This window comes from Glycine max, chromosome 8 (genome assembly GCF_000004515.6).
Source record: "Glycine max cultivar Williams 82 chromosome 8, Glycine_max_v4.0, whole genome shotgun sequence".
In the NCBI taxonomy this organism is placed as follows: domain Eukaryota; kingdom Viridiplantae; phylum Streptophyta; class Magnoliopsida; order Fabales; family Fabaceae; genus Glycine; species Glycine max.
In genome coordinates, this window is record NC_038244.2 from 9,666,327 (window position 1) to 9,686,352 (window position 20,026).

Genomic DNA, 20,026 nt, shown 5'->3' on the forward strand with positions numbered 1-20,026 from the left:
TTTTGGATATTTTATATTATTGTAAATTTTTAAATAAATTAAATAAAATAATATATACGCGAATATCAAAACTAAATATCTAAAAAATCACTTTTTTTAATAAAGTAATATATATATATATATATATATATATATATATATATATATATATATATATATATATATATATATATATATTTCAAACCAAAGTATAACAAACTTAAAATGAAATGAATCCATAAATTAATTATATACTAAATTTATCTTTAAATTTTACAATTTTTAACTAACATTTTAATTTACATGAAACAAATGAGTATGTTTACCTTCTAAATGATAAAAAATCTAAACTTTGTTAAAATTATTTGTTTTTTTTTCCTATTTTTTAGGGAATTTAAAAAAATACTCACAGTCAAGGTTTTTAATTTCTTTTCAAGTTTGTTTAGTGTATATCATATCAGTTTTCAAATTCAAACCGAATGAGTTACATCTTTTGAATTAATAATAAAAAAGAGTAAATAGTATTTTTATCTTTGAAGATGTAAATTGCTAATAAATTCATCCCTAAAAAATTAAAGTTCAAAATTTGGGGGAAGGAACGCATATATGATATCTCAAAATTTGACTTCTTAACCTCCTTTTGTCTGCTATGATACGTTTCAATTTTGAGAAATGCACCAACTTTTCGTTTTCTCTAAGCTTTTCTCTTCGAATATAAATAAAATAATGTAATATATTTTTTTAAATTACGAATAGAAAATAATTGTTATACTAGGCAATTGTATGGTCATGACGGATGAAAAGTACAAAAACAAAATCTTAGAGGAAAGAAATTCTAAAATGAAGATTTAATTAAAAGAAAATCTCTAAATTTTTTTAATATATACTTTTAAATATTTTTTTATTAATTGAAAATTATTATAATCCATAAAATAATGTGAGTTTTAATTTCTATTTAATATTTTTCATTAATTATTTTGTCGTAACTTTTAATAAATTTTTGTTAATACTAAAGAATGTTACAAAAGATATTATCTAAAATGATTCTTTTCGTTAAATAAAATATTATTTACATAACCAAACCATTACGAAGTTAAGAGACACTATATAATGTGCAAAACAGAGAGTTTTGAGGTGAAACCGTGAAAGTGTGACATGCATTAAATTTATATGTATGAATTATTGTAAATATACTTTCTTTTTTATTTCTATAGAAAAAAAAATACGTGTGTATGCACTTGGGTATTGATAAGAACTCCTCTTGTTTTGGCAAAATTAAAAATAAACAAAATAAGCTATGAGATTTGGATGTACTATGTTGTCGCCTTGTTGGGATAAGAAATAGTTGGTTGCAGAAGACACGCGAGTTTCCAATTTATATTGATAGGTAAATATTTAGTGGCTACAAGTCTAAACAATTTTTGCGGTGCTAACATTGGTGCCGGTAAAGAGAGAGTCTTTATCAATTCAAATCTAATGACTTTTAAAGACTCGTATACGAAAGAAGTAAGGTTCTGTCACAAGACATGTTCCCACGGAGTGTTTTGAGACAAGAAAATAACAATTAACAAGTGACCCTATAATTAACTTCAATTTTCGACAACTTGAGCTATTTTATCATTATCACCTCCATTGCCAATTCTCCTCTATAGCTTGTGTGAGTATAGAAATAAGAGATGGAAGAGAGAGTGAGTGGATGTAGCCACGTCTTAATGGTTCCATACCCAAGTCAGGGTCACATAAACCCAATGCTCCAATTCAGCAAGCGCTTGAGCACCAAAGGAGTGAGAGTCACTATGGTCACAACCATTTTCATTTCCAAGTCCATGCATCTTCAATCTTCTTCCTTGTTAGGAAATGTTCAACTTGATTTCATATCAGATGGCTGTGATCAAGGTGGTTTTGGTCAAGCTGGTAGTGTGTCAACCTATTTATCTCGCATGCAAGAAATAGGTTCCAATAACTTGAGGGAACTCATAAAAAAATACAACTCTTCAGATCACCCTATTGATTGTGTGGTATATGACCCTTTGGTTATATGGGTATTGGATGTAGCCAAAGAATTTGGGTTATTTGGAGCTGCTTTTTTCACTCAAATGTGTGCAGTCAATTACATATATTATCATGTCTACCATGGACTTCTTAAGGTCCCCATTTCATCACCTCCAATCTCTATTCAAGGGCTTCCTTTGCTTGATCTAAGAGACACACCAGCCTTTGTTTATGATCCTGGATTCTATCCAGCTTACTTTGACTTGGTCATGAATCAATTTTCTAACATCCACAAAGCAGATATCATTCTTGTCAATTCCTTCTACAAGCTGGAGGAGCAGGTATATTTCTTGTCAAACTTGCACAGTATTTCAACTCCTTTCCAAGAATATGTTGTAATTTACTATTCATTTGATATCATTTCTTATGTCTATGGTTTAAAAAATAATAATCTTATGCCTGTGATTGTGCACCAACATGTTTAAAAGTAATCATGAGCCATGTATTGGAGTTAGGGTGGGCATTGATTGGATTTTTAAGAATCTAATTCATATCCAATTAAATGGATTGGATCTTAAATCTATATCCATATTTTTTAAAAAATAATTTGGATTCAAGATCCAATCCATTTAAGTAGATATGAATTTGATCATATCCAATTTATATCCTCTTAAATGTTATAAGAATTTTTTTTTTACAAATTTTAGTAATCAAACGCTAAAAATTGAAAACTTGGAACTTGCCTATATAAGCATTATTTTCAATTGATCTTAGTCAAGACTATTTTTGATCAATCTTGGTTAGGGTATTTTTAGCCTATCTCAACTAGGGCAATTTGGGTTGACATAAGCCTAGATATTTTTCAGCTGATGTTAGTCAGTGCATTTTCGGTCGACGTTGACCAAAGATGTTTTTGGTCAATCTTAGGTAGCGTTATTTTATGTTTGAGGTCGGTTAGGATTTTTAGTCAATGTCGGTTGGTAATATTCTTTGGTCAACATCAGTCAGGACTATATTTTGGTCAACATTAACTAGATTTTTTTGCTGGCGCTGGTTGAAACTTTTTTTTGTTGTTGGCGTTAGCTAGGGCTTGTTGGCCAACATCACCATGACTATTTCTTCTGGCCGGCGCTGGTTAGGAATATTTTTTGTTAACATCAACTAGGATTTTTTCGATTAACGTCAATTGAGGGAATATTTTGGGTTTGAAAATCCAAACAAATATACAATTAATTGGATTTGATTTAAAATCTAAAAAATTAGATTTGAATATAAAACTAGACCATTTAAATGGATTTAAAGAAAAATAGATTAGAGTGAATATGGATTGATTTTATATATTTGAATTTTTTTTCACAATCCTAATTGGATTATTTTAGAGATAGTCAAAACAATAATTTCATCCCTATCCATTAAAATGACTAAATTATTGGTGGTAGGTATGTTAATTAAAGCGGTTGACTAGTAACAGTAACTGATTAAGGTAACTAGAACGGAGTAGTAGAGCAAGAAAAGATCATATATCTTACGGGTTACAAATTCGAGTTTCCATTTGTCTTTTCGAGTGCGGTAAATGCAAGTTTTTTTTTTGAGTTCAAAGACTTTTTCCGCCTTGGACTAAAACACCACCCCCTCTCCCTAAGTTTTGTCAAGAAAAAATTAACTGATTAAGAACGGAAATTCGTAATCATGTGACAAAATTGAATTGTGAATGTGTTTGGCTGAACAAATTATGACCTCATGATTTTCCATGTCAATGATGATTGATGTATAGGTGGTGGATTCCATGTCAAAGCTATGTCCAATATTGATGATTGGGCCAACAGTTCCATCCTTTCACTTGGACAAGGCAGTCCCAAATGACACAGACAATGTTTTGAATCTCTTTCAAGTAGATTCATCAGCCATTAGTTGGCTGAGACAAAAGCCTGCAGGGTCAGTTATTTACATATCATTTGGCAGCATGGTGTGCTTCAGCTCACAGCAGATGGAGGAAATAGCATTGGGCCTAATGGCAACTGGCTTCAACTTCTTGTGGGTCATCCCTGATTTGGAAAGAAAGAATCTCCCAAAAGAGTTGGGGGAGGAAATTAATGCATGTGGAAGGGGTTTGATAGTTAATTGGACCCCACAATTGGAAGTGCTATCAAATCATGCTGTCGGTTGTTTTTTCACACACTGTGGATGGAATTCAACACTTGAAGCATTGTGCTTAGGGGTGCCAATGGTTGCACTGCCACAGTGGACTGACCAGCCCACAAATGCAAAATTTGTTGAGGATGTATGGAAAGTGGGAATCAGAGTCAAAGAGAATGAGAATGGGATTGTAACAAGAGAAGAGGTTGAGAATTGCATCAGGGTAGTAATGGAAAAGGACCTAGGAAGAGAAATGAGAATTAATGCTAAGAAATGGAAGGAATTGGCTATAGAAGCAGTGAGTCAGGGTGGTACTTCAGACAACAACATCAATGAATTTATAAATAATCTGAAAAGATCCTAAACTAAATATCCCTTTTGGTGTCAATTAATATTGATTCCATAAATTGTATTAGAATTTTATTTTCCTCTTGTCTGTTTAGTAGCTATTATATGTTTATGTCATTCTATGTTAAATACTTAAATTATTGTATATACAAGCACCACACGTTTACTAGTTATATAGCTTCTCCTTTATTCAAGAAAAAAGGTTTTATTATCTTTTTTAGTCTCTAATTTTTTTTGGCATTTTTTACTTTTATTCTCTGAACTTTTTTTTGATTGGTTTTAATTTATTTTGTTATCCTTGTTTTTAGTCTTTTAAAAGAATTAAAAATAAGGATGAAAAAAGTTAAGAGGAACATTGATCCGTAAAAAAAGTTCAGCTAGAAACATAAATCTTTAAGAAATTAAGAACTAAAAAGATAGTGAAACTACTAAAAAATAAGATAATATAATTTTGATTTTGACACAATAAAAGAAACCACTAAAAGCACTAGTGAAAAAAATAGATTACATGGTCTTTTTACTTTTTAGCCGTGTAAAAAGAGACACAAAGGACATTAAGAAAAGTTGTTAAGATAGATCTCATAGTAAATATCGAATGAAAAGTTTTGATTTCTACATACTAAAGGATTTAGTTTTCATTTAATAATTATTGTTTTTATTTCTTAACAAATGTGTTTAAGGCTTTAAGCTATTAATTAATAAATTATTAAAATAGTATTGTGTTTCACTTAAATTTCAATTTTAGTACAGTAATGCATTCCAATAGCCAACAAGGCCTAAGTGCCGTATTTATAGATTTAAAGTATATTTGTGTGCTCAGCAGTCAAAAATTTACAGAGCTTGCACACACTTCATTTTCGTCTGACTGCTACAATTGAACTATTTATTAATACATAAATATAAAAATCAATGACTTGAAAAATTCGAATGACCTAGAGTACATTTGCGCAACATTTTTTGTGGCATGGAATTCAAATAGGATGTATCTGGAAGTCAAATGATGGATCATAGCCTCTCCCTGGTCTCATCATCTTCATGAGCATTACCATCTTCCCTCCAACTGCCCAACTTAACAATGTCTTCAACAAGTATTTTCCCATCTGTAGCAACAAAATATGTTATCAGTAACTATTGTATTCATGAACTAATAATCTTCATAAGTTTGATAAATAAAGTCACCGAATATATTATTCAGAGAAACATTACAAGTTGTCAAAGCATTCAACAAAGATGCTTCCCTCTCTCAACCAATCCACGAAGGGGAGTGGCTGAGGGGACCACCTGACCTGACAGGCTATTTTTAAATGCACTACATAGCAAACAAAATCAAGAATTGACAAGATTAAAAGAATATATATTAGATTTATGTGTGTGAGAGAAATGACAGACCTCTATCTTTGGAAAGACTGCTGACAAGTTCTTGGATACCCTCTTTGCCCAATGTATCCTTTAAGTACATTGCAGCAGAGGCTACCTCCTCAGGAGTTACTTTCCCATCATAATCTCTGCAAAAAAGGGCCCAAAACAACTCTTAATCTAAGCACAGAAGTCATTACAAACATAGATTGTCCCAGTAGAGAGTACACAACATGTATAAGTGGCAAACAAGAAGAAATTGAGCACAATACTAATCAAATTCTTGTGAAATAATAATCACACGTTGACATCCCAAACAATGTTTAACTTTTAAAACAAATGTGGAAATGTATTCTTCCCATTAGAGTTGAAGAGCTAGTGCAAACCTGTCCAGCAGCCTCCAACGGTCACCAATTTTTGCATCGACGTCATCTATTTCCTTCTCAAGATTTTGAAGCATAGCATCAACCTGACAGATTTTCAAATAATTACAAATTCAGAAGTGCAAATTTTTCTAGGTTTTCCCTAAGACTAGATTAAATGAAATGGGTCTTACTCTCCCAATGAGTGCTGATGACACCTTATCCCCTTCATCCAACTCATTAGTGTGTTCATGTTCCTCTCGGGCAGCTTTATATGCCTTAAAGGCATCTTTTTTACCATTTGGGCCCTCTTCCTCTACCATGCTGTTATAGAGTTCTATCTGGACACATACAAAACAGCCAATGATAAGAATGGCAAATGGATTAAATATATATGCAGTCACAGAGGGTGGGATCAATTTACAGTGTATCAATTGTCATACAATGACAAATGCACATTATAGGGCAAGGGGCATGTACCCCACACTTAGAATTCACCCTCACTATCACTAGTTAAATTGCTACCTGTTAACAATGTCACCGATGAATTGTTTGTAGAATGATTGTTTGATTACATTAATAGAGAGAAATATTTGAAAGTGGTAGCAGTTCTAATATTATTATTAATAATAATATCAAGCATATGAAATTGTGTAAGAAACAATTGCAAACTTATCTTTAATTAGGATATATTATTGTATTTTTCCATGTAACTAATATTTAAAAAATTATTTTTGTGTTCATTATAATCTTTGAACATTACAGTTAGATACACCACACAATAACTTCTTACAAGAAAACAATGACTACTTGAAATATCACCAATGGTTCTGTATACCTTTCAAGCCAATCCTTTTGAAAATTGAAACAAAAATAAATATGTAATAAAAAGGTAAATGTTTTCACTTATTTGCAAAGCATATTAAAGATAAATTCTAATATTTTTTTATGAAGTCTAAAATGCTCTTGGACAAATATAAAATTTTATGAGAATATGAGCATGATACAGACTTTCAATCCAAAATAAGACTTTTCTGAAAAATTCATCTTATAGAAAGTTATCATCATAGACACACTACTCTTTTTTTTTCTGTCTTCGTTGATGGATGTGAGCACTCCATCTTTTTGTTTTGAACCAAAAACAAACTCCTCTGTTTTCTTTTTCAAACAACTTAATCTTATTGGTATTTAGTCTTCTAGTAATTAATATATATAGATAACTAATGAATTTTAAATTTAAAGACACCACCTTAATAAAATGTGTTAAAGATCTCTTCGTATTTTTGTAGATTAAAACTCGAAGACGAGAGATATTTTTGTCCAAAAATAAGAGATGTGGAGGCTAAAAAAAGTGGAAACATATCTGTTAGTGCACTTGCATGCACAACAAATTTCAAATAATATTATATTTATTGCATGAAAACTTTAGCATACCCCAAAGAATATTTCATGCAATCTATAGAAGGTGTAAAAGCAAATGATGAATTTTGAAAGTTCAAACATACCTCTTTGTTAACCAGTCTAAGAAAATCTTCACGCTCTGTACTTACAGACTACCACCAGAGTAAAAGACATAAGCACACATTAAACAGCTTACATGTTAATTAGTATAGATTATACAAAAAAAAAAAGCAATTTACCAAATTAAAGGAAGTTAATGTTTTAGATATCAAATTCTCACCGATGCAGAAGCTAAAACAGCTAATGCACGACTAAGTTCACACAGTTGTTCTTTGTTTTCAAATGCTCTGTCTCTGGCAAGTTGGTGAGCTTCTTTTGCCGTTGAAACATTCATCTCTTTCAGGGCCTTATCATCTTGACTAGAACTACTCTCCATCCTTTGCACCACCTCCTCTCTCTCTTCCTCCTCCTGCATTTTATTTATAATACTGTTACGTATTGTGCTTTTTGGAAACATGGAATCTTGGATCAAAAGAAAGCTACTTAATTTTCATCAATAGTTATTTAAAACCAGAAACTGAACTTTATGAACTCTAGCATATCAACACCCAACACTTTATTTGTTAAACTTACAAATCAGACTCCAAATGAATTCTGTCAAACAAAATATTGAAATGATTCTTTTTATGTCACTGATCATTTAGTATTTTTTAGTAGATTCTTCTCATATGAACCAGAGCATATATCAAACACTATCAAACAGAATAACCTTGTCAATGTCATCCTAATACAACAAAGATACCTTTTAACAGGATAAGTATCTAGAGCAATGTCATTCCATATTTTACCTTAATAAGTTCTTCTTGCATTTCAAGGAACTCCAATTTCCTCCTCCTCTCTGAGACAGAATCCTCAGAGGGTAAAGATGTAACCTGTATAGTATCTACAACCTCATCAGGGAGAGAAGAAAGTGTAGCCTGCACAGCTTCTTCTGGTTTCAATCTCCCAGACACAGTAAATGACCTATAAAGGATATCAAGTGAGATTTCAAAATGCATATCCAGCAGGTTTCTTCTTTAGCTTATTATTTGGCCCCATCGAGGAGCTGAGGGAGGAAGCCATGCTAGAATTACCTTGAAAGTATCAAAAGAGATGATGGAACAGAGTGATTCAGAGATAAGTCCAACCAATCTCGAAGCTGAACAGGCAGGTTCACAAATTTTAGAATAGAAACACCAAAGTAACATTTGATATTCAAGAAAACTGAGGTTTCAATATCCTCATCAAGATCCAGTACTCAAGTAGAACACAAATCATGAATTGTTTCTAACACAAAACCTGTTGGCGCATTTCTTCAACAGAAAGCATTCCAAGCATGCCTCGCTCTCTGCAATCTTCCTGAAGTTCATCTTCTGAAAGAGAATCCACACCTTCTGCTTGAATCAATTTATCATCTTCCTTAATCCTAACAAAAGGGGGACATGTTGCAAGTAACACAATTACGAGGTTCATCAAGTTATATGGTAAATTGAAGTAAATAATCTTAAAAGGTGAAAAAGAAAACTATTTTGCAGAGTTTTTGTCACCAATGATGCTAATTATAGTCATCTAACATCAGAAAATGAATGCAGTAATGCAGTAGCACATAATAGCAGTTTGAAGCAATATATTAATGAGAGATTAACATAGAACAAGGCCTACATTTCAAACCTAAATTTGCACCAAAACTTTTAACCAAATCTTTTAGGGCCATAGATGGCTTGTAAAGTGTTCAGACCAAAAAGATAAGGAAAGGAAATAATTCCTCTCCAATTTTTTCTTTTTTAAATAAAATTCCTCTCTAAATTATCCAACCTTAAATAAATGGAAATAAACTATTCTTGTAATAATTTAATCATGTATGATGATACCAATTTTCAAAAGTTAACAGAGCATTAAACTCCAACTGAAACATAGGCCCAATTACAATTCAATTTGGGCACCAAAGTTACATCAATGGATTTATCAGGAATTTGATATTTGATTGAGCCCAATGACATTATTTTCTTTATGAAGTCAAACCTATCTATCAAGATAAGGCTTTGGTTGTTGTTGTTGTAGCCACAAGATATAGGAATACTCTTATTGTGTTCAATCTTTTGGTATTTATATTTGAATAATATAATTCACATAAGATTATTTGTTATCTTATTTTATACCCTAATGACATAGTAAGGGAAGGTAATCTTTTCTAATAACAAGGTATCTTTTTTTTTCATTTTCCTAATTGTATTACAAATAATTTAGATAAAACCCCAACTTGCAATTAAAATTAGTAAAGAAAAAGGTTACAAAAACTTGCATGATAAAATGCATCTTACCTCCGTAAATGTTTTCTTAGCATATAACGCAAGTATGCATCAGTGCCAAAAGGGCTGATTCCCATGTACTTGCACATATTGACTAATCGTGGCCTACGAGCAGTAAAGACACAATATAAGTCATGATCCTCACAACTGAGAAAAACAGCATATTGAAGTCACACAGGATTAAGAAACAAACCTGCTTATATTATCTAGAGTAAGTTCATCGTTAAACAACTTAGCAAAGCCCAAAATTTCCTCATTAGAGACAGTTGCACCTCTTCTAATCTGCAGAAAGGAAATAATGCATAAACATGACAAACTAAGGAAAACATTCAGAAAGAAAGATTGATAAACAATTCTTTGAACTGAAGCTTTAACTGTGTTTAAAAATTCATCAAGATCTTCGGCTGTTTTCTTTAGTTCTCCACTGCGGGAGTTCTGAACTTCTTTTGCCATTTCTTTGACTGTATCCTGAAGGAACCTTGCATACTCTATTCTTGCCTTTAGTCTCCTTTTCAATGCTTCCTACACATTGAGCAACTGAGTCACCCAAAGACCCTACAATGGGCAATCAAATCCCACACATTCATGCTAACTGAAAAAATAAAAAAGTCATGCACACTCCAAATACAGAGACACAAAAATGGTTTCTGATCAGGATATTTGTTACCAGTGGCTGCCAGAGAACATAGAACATTTATTGGTGCAAGCTCATATACAATTTGCAACCAAAGACGCTGATTATTAGGGTATTTTGGAAGTTTGGTTTTAGAAGAGAAGGGAAGGAAGAACAAATTTTTTATTTCTAAAAAAAATTCTCTAATTCGATAAACAAATAGATAAAAAATGATAGATTAGCATCAATTTAATATGTTAATCTTTTGTTTTTTTTATAAACATTAAATAAATCTCTTAATTTAAAAAAAAAAAAAAAATTGTCCTCCCCTCCCTTCCCCTCCAAAACCTAATTCCCAAACATACCCTTGGTAAAAAATGGACATTATGTTGAGCAGTTGCTTAGTTATAGAATTTCTATTTCCCTTGGTAATAGAAGGAAGAATCCGGCTTTTTAAAGTGAGTGATTTCAATTGTTGATAAGAAAATTAACGGTTATTATTATGTGCACATGCATAACAAATCAAGGATGTGTTGAAATATACACCATTGATTTTCTCATCAACAATTAAAAATACTTAATTTATCCTTACCCACTATGGAGAAGCCAAATCCTAGATGGAATGGAACAAAAAGATTTTAAGCAATTTCTGTACAGTTTATTTTGAACTAGCAAAGATAACAGCAAACAGACAAAAAATTCCTGGCATTTACCTGTTCTTTCATCTTATCTTGAAATGTTGACGGCAACATGTTAGGGAATAACTTTAGAAACACGGGCAGGAGTAACTCCATAAAGGGAACAATAATGAAAACAGCAAAAGGAACTAGCCTAAAGATATCGGCAGTAGTCCGCGTCAGTTGCTGCCTCTCCCTTCTGGAGAGACTCCTCCCACCCGCAAGCTTCAACAACAACCTGGAACTGATCCTCACATCAGCCCACAGCAGCTTAGAACCCAACCAATAATGCTGCAACGTCGACACAAATTCCCCTTTCCAGTGAACCAGTTTTTTCGCCCAGTCCTCCCTGCAGCAGCAGCAACAATTAGCAAGCCAAAACACCAAATAACCAACCATTAACGAATCAACATTTCACAGTTTCAAATTTCAATCTAACAAATTCAAAAGCCCGAGCTGCAATTTCTTTACTCTAAACACAACTGTAACCTCAATTTAAATCAAATACAACTCTCGACCGTAAATGCAACAATTAGCAAACCTAAATGCCAAATCACCAACGAACAAACATTTCACTGTTTCATATTTCAATCTGCAACAGCAAATAGCAATTGCAGCCACAACACCACAATTTCTATAATCGAAACACAACAATAACTTCAATCTAAAACCAAATACAGTTATCAACAGTAAATGCAATTTCGAGTAATTTATGAAACCGTAACTGCGGACCTACTCATAGACGCGACAGCTCTCAACGCAGGACCAATTCCCAAAAACGCAGTCCACACTCTCCGCAACACGCTCTGCACGTCTTTCTGCGACTCCTCTTGCGCCCGTTTCGCCATGGCTTTGGCCTTCGCAGTGGTCAAGCCTTCGACGGCTTGATCGCACTCCTCAGGCGACGCTTCTTTCCGCTTCTTCGCCACCGTCTCATCGTTCTCGTCCGGTTCATGACGTTTCGCCGCTGCCGCCGCCGACTGCGACAACCACCGAACACCTATCGGCGCGTTCAATCCCGAAAAACCGTCCAGCGGAACGGCGCTTCCGAATCTAGGAACAAGTTGTCCCAATCCGAAACGATGGAACAAACCGTCTCTGTACGGCGTCGTTCCATGCTTACAAGGAAACAAAGGTGACGTCGTAGCTATAGCGAATTCCAGAGAGCGATTACTGGGAGACGGCGAAGAAGAAGCAAAACAGTTATTCAAGTATTGATGGATTAAACTTCTCCTCCTTCTCAAAATTGCTCGCGATGCCATTATCGAATGAATTAACCTTGAAAAAGTCACAGTAAGAGATGAGAAACAAAGAGTGAATGAAGAATGTGTTGTACTACACGTGCGAATTGCTTAGATCTAATTTTTGGTTATATTGCATAGTTAGTGAGAATTTTGTTAGTGGTTGAAAGATGAGATCGTGACTGAACTTACTTATGCGGAGCGTAGAAAACGGAGGAGTGTGGCAAGAGTTAGGGTGTTAGAAAAGTAGAACGGAGAGGTTTAAGGAGTTGTTTTCTTACCACTTTTCCTACTTACGTCTTATGCATTTTTATAGCCTTTCAATTCGTGCTGCTTGACTTGTTTGTTACTTAGATTCATTCATGGGTATGCCAATTTATTTTGGCCAATTGCTTCTTGCACCCATTTTTAATCCTGCCCAAAATATTAATCTTTTAGGCGGTTTCTGTTTACATTCTCCATATTTGCTTATACACTCCATTTTTCTTGTTTTTTTCAAAAGCCCTCGAACACCTACACCCTACTCGGAGTCCCATGTGTGCCCAGACCACTGCCAGCAGCATCTACAAGAGCTGTGAAATTATGCACATTTCAAGAATCAGCGAACTAGCAATATGCAATTGGGAGAATGGTTTTAAGTTGCCATTGGGGTTACGATGTAATTGGTAAATTTTCAGGGGAATGTGTTTTTTCTGATGAAGAATGTGAGGGAGAGAAAAATGAGGGAGGGGTGCGTTTTAATAAGGGTAATTTAGAAAAATAAACTGAAAAGGGAGTGTATTAGTAAAGAGGGGAAATGTATATAGCATCTACCTACTTTTAAATCCATTTGGTTCATTTTAATGATGGGCTTTGTTATTCCCACCCCAATTTACCCTCTTCCTACCTCGTACATGGTTAGTTTTTGCGATTTTAAAAATCCTCCTATTTCTGTTAAACAAATATAAAAGAACGTGTTTACGTTGTGTTAGAAGGGGTGAAAAATCAATACACAGAAAAAAAATGTGTTTATGTTGCAATTCAATTTGAGGGAATAAGATGATTATTTTTTAAAAGTTTGGGAGACCAAAATTGGATTCATTCCAAATTTCAATGGCTAAAAACACAATTAAGCTGTATCATTATTTTATTTTATTTTTTAGGTGATTATTATTATTATTAAGCAAATTATATTTCAAAAAGGTGAAATGATTAAATATGCATGTATAATTTATTGAAAATAACAGTGTTATTAAGAGAGGATATAAAGTTGTCATGTTTGAAACTTAATATGGACAGAACAAAAAATAAATAGTATTTTGAAGCTCTTGTTTGTAACTTACACTCTACTTCTTTTCATATATATTTGGTTTTGCAAAACAGGATTGTCTCTCCTGGAGAATATATTTATGTTCTAGCAGACTCTAGACCAAAATAATCACACGTCTTTCGAGGAAATTAAAGAAAATGAACAACCAACCACTATAGAATTCCAATTGCAAGAACCACAGAAACTGATAACAGAAGGAAAAAAAGGGGGGGAGGGGGTGCGGAGACAAATTAGAAACACATAACAATGGCTTTCTGGTGGTTGAGCTATTTGATGAAGGTTATGACAATCGAGATACTTGAAAACTCACCCAAGTGTTTTTTGGCTATTGCTAAAACATATGTAATATTCTATACTAAGCTTTACGTTTTTCAAGCAAAAATATGTAATGGTCTTGTTCATGCAATGGAAGTTGAAAATCATACAAGTAAAGGAAAATATTTACTAGAAATAATTCTAATAAATTTTCATAAAAGCAAAACTTTAAAGCCTCTATGTCCCAAATAGAGTTTTTGCAAGCTTACTATGTCCCAATAATCCTACTCGTATTTGTTGTGGAATCTTGTTCCGCAAACATTTTTCTCAATTCAAAATCTGAAATTTTTTATTCATATTCTCATCAAGAAGGATGTTACTAGCTTTTAAGTCTCTATGAATGATTTTGAGTCTCGAGTACTTATGAAAATAGAATAATCCGTAAGAAATTCTTTCTATTATGTTAAAACGCTTCTTTCAATCTAGTAACTCGCTTCTACTGCAACTTTCTTAATGGAAAAAAATAACGTGTTAAAAATTAAGCAATATTCAAGTGTGTATATTTGTATATAGAAGAAGTATCAAATTATTTCAAAAATAGCTTTGAATTATTCTCATAAATTATGTTTTTGAAATCTAATATTAATTAATGAATTTTAAGAAAATGAATGTAAAGATGAGACATAACTTGTATCCTTTTCTTTCACGTAGATATGAGTTAAACAAACCAAAAATCTTTTCTTTATTAGTATGGTAAAGAGTTAAACAAAGCATGACATTTACTTAGTTATGTTCAAGATAGGAAAGCATAAAGTCAATGAGTCATCCATAATAAATACTGAAAATTTCAGTTGAGAAAAAAGCTTAATGTTTTCCTCCACGCATTGGCGTTGTTGCATGAGAATTAAAAAAAGTTCTTAATTTGTCCTCCAAATTAAAGCATCACCTAATTAAATAAACTCCAACATTTTCCATACCGAATATATGGAAATCCAAGCTTTTTGTTTGGTATGTACTCATAAACTAAAATCCTCTCTTCTTCGTGAATGCAACATCCAAGAGTAGTTGACAAGATTCATGAGTTAAAGTTCACATATGCGCATTAGTTCAATCTTGAATTCCACAATCCCTCGTCTAGATATTTTTGAAAATCTTTTAACAGCAGCTTCGAATTCTTGCCCAGTTGGTAGTATTCCCGAAAGTGCAACAAAAAAGATCATTAATCCTTTAAACAAAACTTGTTACAGCTTACAACACAGTCAACGGTTTATCGTAGTCACCTTATAAACTATTCCAAAGCCTCCTTGTCCTAACTTGTTTTCAGGTGAAAAATTATTAGTTGCTGAAAGAATTGAGGTATAGTTAAACACTTTTAGATCTCTTCTTAAACTCATCTTCATCAAGATCTTTAATTGCTGAATCCAACATCTCAGTCTCCATTTTATTTCTTTTCTTCTATAATATTTAGATAAAATTTTGAATGGTAATTAAGAAGGGGTTTTCAAACAGATGTTAGTCTCAATAAAATATATATCTAGAACCAAACAAATTAAGATATAGCTAGCTAACCTTCAAACAGATGTTTTCTTTTCTTTAAGGCCAAATAGAGCAGCTAGTGTTACAGTAGTTATCCATATCCAGTTTTTGGTACCTGCATGAGGCGTTTACATGTATGAAGTTATGTAAGTATGATTCCGGATCCCTAACGTTAACTACATATATGTCACTAAAGTAAAATAAAATATTACAACAAACTTAATACATGGACACCTATAGCATAAATACCTATTTGACAACTCTCATTTTCTTATTACATCATATCACCTATGACAATTATAACCTTTTTCTCTTCTATTTCTTTTCTCTTTCCAGACTAATTAACATTATGCATGTGTCCACAAAACATAACTCTAAATGTATATGATCAATAAGCTTCTTGTGTTACTATAAAAGGAGTTGGAAAATAAATCAAAATGTGGAGTGATTACGTACCTTTGTGATGGGTGTTCTTTGCCAAGATGTAAAACTTATCGCCCCCACTTGCAAAACTATGACCTTCGGTTGAGTTCCCATTCAATAATGTACAACCAGTTCCATCAGTATAATATGTAAGTGCAATTTTTCCAGCAAATAGACCTGCAATCACTTTGGCCATAACTGGAATTAGCTAGATCGACTTTCATGTTCAAATTGACGTAAACTTGACTTCAAATGCATCACCTCGATTTCCTGCATGTGAGTATCTCCTCCCACTTTTGACAGCCCCCCATCTGTGTTGTACCAATAACACATATCGTCCCTTGCAACAGCCTCTCCCATCCGATTTATCAGCTTCCCAGTTGCTAATAGCACCCACATAATCGTAAGCTCTTGTTCATTTGAAGTTGTAGTAATTGTGAAGTAGCTTTCATCGTCGTTTGAAACAACCGTGTACTGGGTGTTGTGTATGGATCCATTATTATTTCTGAGTTCTCAACTAGTCCAGCACAGTTGTCCTCCTTGCTTGATGATCAATTCTCTTCTTATGGGTTCCTACTTGAGCCTGAATGCCCCGAGACTTGGGTTGGATTCAGTCAACCACGAAACTGACCAATTATGACCAGTTTTGTGATTGACTCCTAACCTCTTCCCAGGGGAAAAGAGTATCAGTGGGATAATCAAAGCTTTGCCACAGCACATTAGTACTCTTTGTTCCATTGGGGTGAAGTTGTAGCACCACAAAGTTGCCTGTATCCAACAGCGTAGCTTCTGTGTTGTTGTTGTTCACTGGTTGAGGGGAAGAGTAACTTTGTTTGGATTAAGAATTTCAAAATTTTAAAAAATTTGAAATATTTGAAATTTGAATTGCTTTTGATTTTAATTTTCTTTATTTTTCAAATATTTTGTTTAGTTAAATCAATTTAAATTTCTTCAATTTTAAATTTTTTGTTTGGATAGGACAATTCAATTTTTTTCATATACAAAATTTTAATTTTATATTTTAAATAGATGAAATTTTAATATTAAACTTTATAGAAAATAAACACAATTTAATTTTGAAATATTAATTAAATTAATTAAAAAATATTTTCCAATGTTTAATAATTTAAAAATATAAAATATTGATAATTTTAACTAAGGCTATTTTTCAGTCGACATCAAATAGGGTTTATTATGTCAAAGTATACTGGAAATATTTGTCAATTGATGTCAGTTGGAGCTATTTTTTGACTAACGTTGGTTGAGTCGGTTGGCTAGGTTTTTTTACCAATGTCAGCTAGGATTTTTTGGCCGACATTGGTTAGGGTTTGTTTGGCTTCGTCGACTACGGTCTTTTCAAAACAACATTGACCATGATTATTTTTAGCCAATGTCAGCTTGAGATTTTTTGGTCGACATCATCTAGGGCTTTTTCAGTCGATAAATAGCCCTTACTAACCGACGTCGGCCTAAAAAGTCCTAGAAGACGTTGACAAAAAAACTCTACCCAACATCGGCTAAAAAATAGCTTGATCGACGTCAACCAATAGATCCTACTCGACATCAGCCGAAAAACATCATTGGTCAATGTTGGCCGAAAAATCCCTCGTTGAAGTTGGCTAAAAAATAGCTTGGCCAATGTCGGACAAAAAGTCCTAACCAACATCGTTTATAAAATAGCCTTGACTAATGTTGACTAAAAAATAACTCTGACAGATGTCGACCAAAAAAAATCTAGTAGATGTCAACTGAAAGAACCTAGTCGATGTCGACTAAAGATAGTCATGTCTGATGTCGATCAAAAATACCTAGCTGGTGTTACAAAAAAAATCCTAACCAACATCAACAAAAAAATCATAACTAATGTGGTTAAGAAATAGCTCTGGTTGATGTCAGTCAGAAAACCCTAATCGATGTTAGCAAAAAAAAATTCTTATCGCTGTCGGCTAAGAAAATGTAGTTGACATAAGCCAAAACACCCTAGCTAACATTGGCTGAAAAATAACCCTAGTCGCTATTGGCTAAAAAATAGCTTTGGTCGATATTGGTTGGAAAAACCTAGCTGATGTTGGCTGAAAAAACCCTAGTAGGTGTCTACTCAAAAGTTAGTCATGACTGATTTTGATAGAAAATATCTAACCGACGTCGGCCAAAAAAATCATTGATCAACATCAACTAAAAAAACCTAGACAACAACGACCAAAAAATATTCTTGGCTGACGTCAACAAAAAAGTTACCATGACTGACGTCAATGAGAAAATAACCCAAACCAACATCATCTAAAAAAATCTTAGCCAATATCGACAAAAAATAACTTTTGTTGACATCATACAAAAAAATCCTGACTGAAGAAACTTTGGCCAACGATAGTGAAAAATAACTTATATCGATGTTGGTCGTAAAAACTTTGGTCATCTGTAATTGCAAATGTTAAGTGAGAAAAAGTCGCGAACAAGAACGTGAATTAAAGTTAGCATATCTAAAAAAAGAATTTCAAATTCTTTATTTTTTTAAAGAATTTAAAATCTTACTGTTTTAGTCAATTAAAATGATTCATAAAATACCAAAAATTAAATAATTCATAAAATACTAAAAATATTGTATCCAAACAAATTATTTTATCATAAATTCTTTTAAATTTCTTAAAAAAATAAATTCTCCCTTTAGACTGCTCCATCCAAAAACACTACCCAACTACGTACCACCATTTCCGTTGTCAATGATGCTCAAGTGAGTGTAGTCTAGATCAGAATTTGGAACTGTTGGGTCAAAATTAATGCAGTATCTGCTGTTTGCTGAACATAGATGGTTTGTAGTATTCAGTGTATCTCCGGGCTTCAAACTGTTATTTGCAGCAGCAGTACGAGTATTTGAAAACAAGCAAGAAATGAGATTATCCTTGTATACAACAGACCATCTCCAAATACTTTATTTCTATTCTTTTGGAGATTCCAACTTACGACCTCTTTTTTTTTTAATCTTAAATGAAATAGCCAAACTCTCATTACGGTGGCAACTGCAAGGCCTATTTTTTATTTTTTTAAAATATATATTAATTATTAATTTAATTTATTATATGATGTATTATATATTATTATTTTATTAGTAAGACTGTAATTTTAAAATTATATTAATTCAACAAGTAAAAACTTCGAACAAATATGAATTGAGAAGAATATTTTATTATTCTTGAAAATATTTCAACTTCTATCAATTATTATAATATAGATTTATACTTATTTTTAAAAATAAAGATATTACATGAAGTATAGAGAATAAAAATTTGTATTTCATTAAAAATATTAGTTATTTTTATTGGAAAAAATATTCCTTTTCAAATATATACATGTTTTTTAAAATGATATTTGATAACACTTGTAATTATTATTATTGTTAAAAGTATTTTTTTAAAATTAAAACTACTCAATTTTTTCTTTAATATTAACTATGTTAAAAAGATAAATTAAATATTTTTTATGGCTTTATATATTGATAGTAAAATTTTACAAATTCTTAATTATATAACTTTGAATAGTAATTTTATAATCCATAAAAAATGAGATTTAACAAATTATATTAAATTAATCTTTAAATATACTCGTCTAAGCTCTCGAAATATTTAGAACAGTTTCATTGTCTACGTCTAAAGCAAAATTCCATTCCATGCTTTTTAATATGACTTTGCAGCTACCCAACTATATATTTAATCGCATGCATGGTCATTCGCTGCAATTGAACATTGCCCATTCCACACAAACGTACTCCAAAACCGCCCTAGCTAGCACCAGCACACATAAAAACAAAGGCAGTGTTCAATTGTTTCATAAGTGACTTGCCACAAGAAGAATTGAATATATATAAAATGTTTGATAGACACCAAATAATATTTAACACTTATAAAGAGAGAAAAAATAAATATATAAACATAAGAGATTTTATAATGTGATAAAAAGAAAGAGAGGATTCTCCCTCCATGAATGTAGATACATTCCGAGTCCGAAGATAGTCACCAAGGATAAGTAGAACGTGAAGCAAATCTTGATCAGAAT

At 32.4% G+C, this 20,026-nt stretch overlaps 2 protein-coding genes and 1 pseudogene across 3 annotated transcripts; 1 reads left to right on the top strand and 2 right to left on the bottom strand.

Moving 5' to 3' along the window:
* Positions 1-1,425: 1,425 nt before the first annotated feature.
* LOC100781244 (flavonol 7-O-beta-glucosyltransferase UGT74F1) lies at positions 1,426-4,666 on the top strand. The gene is made up of 2 exons (XM_003531239.5): positions 1,426-2,312; positions 3,746-4,666. The coding sequence occupies exons 1-2, from the start codon at positions 1,656-1,658 to the stop codon at positions 4,469-4,471; spliced, it is 1,383 nt and encodes a 460-aa protein (XP_003531287.1). The 5' UTR covers positions 1,426-1,655; the 3' UTR covers positions 4,472-4,666.
* Positions 4,667-5,218: 552 nt separating this feature from the next.
* LOC100818667 (mitochondrial proton/calcium exchanger protein) lies at positions 5,219-12,794 on the bottom strand. 2 transcript variants are annotated; one of them, XM_003531223.4, is made up of 15 exons: positions 12,646-12,794; positions 11,945-12,490; positions 11,249-11,561; positions 10,298-10,444; positions 10,116-10,204; positions 9,935-10,027; positions 8,913-9,039; positions 8,708-8,772; positions 8,423-8,597; positions 7,855-8,043; positions 7,679-7,726; positions 6,368-6,514; positions 6,198-6,280; positions 5,845-5,960; positions 5,219-5,555 (listed from the first exon to the last, which is right to left on the bottom strand). In XM_003531223.4, the coding sequence occupies exons 2-15, from the start codon at positions 12,472-12,474 to the stop codon at positions 5,461-5,463; spliced, it is 2,217 nt and encodes a 738-aa protein (XP_003531271.1). In that variant the 5' UTR covers positions 12,475-12,490; positions 12,646-12,794; the 3' UTR covers positions 5,219-5,460. The 2 variants fall into 2 exon arrangements, with proteins under 2 accessions (XP_003531271.1, XP_040874070.1); XM_041018136.1 differs by having other exon boundaries at positions 10,116-10,444.
* A 2,103-nt stretch (positions 12,795-14,897) lies between these two features.
* Positions 14,898-17,351, bottom strand: LOC113002305 (G-type lectin S-receptor-like serine/threonine-protein kinase CES101; annotated as a pseudogene).
* Between the last annotated feature and the right edge of the window lie 2,675 nt (positions 17,352-20,026).

Bases quoted from the DNA above. Each gene is read 5' to 3' on its own strand.
- LOC100818667 (XM_041018136.1), bottom strand. From the start codon at position 12,474: ATGGCATCGCGAGCAATTTTGAGAAGGAGGAGAAGTTTAATCCATCAA. The intron at 10,445-11,248 runs GTAAATGCCAGG...CTCAATGTGTAG, and splicing joins AAGATAAGATGAAAGAACAG to GAAGCATTGAAAAGGAGACT. The intron at 8,598-8,707 runs GTAATTCTAGCA...TATCCTTTATAG, and splicing joins TCTCTTTTGATACTTTCAAG to GTCATTTACTGTGTCTGGGA.
- LOC100781244 (XM_003531239.5), top strand. From the start codon at position 1,656: ATGGAAGAGAGAGTGAGTGGATGTAGCCACGTCTTAATGGTTCCATAC. The intron at 2,313-3,745 runs GTATATTTCTTG...ATTGATGTATAG, and splicing joins TCTACAAGCTGGAGGAGCAG to GTGGTGGATTCCATGTCAAA.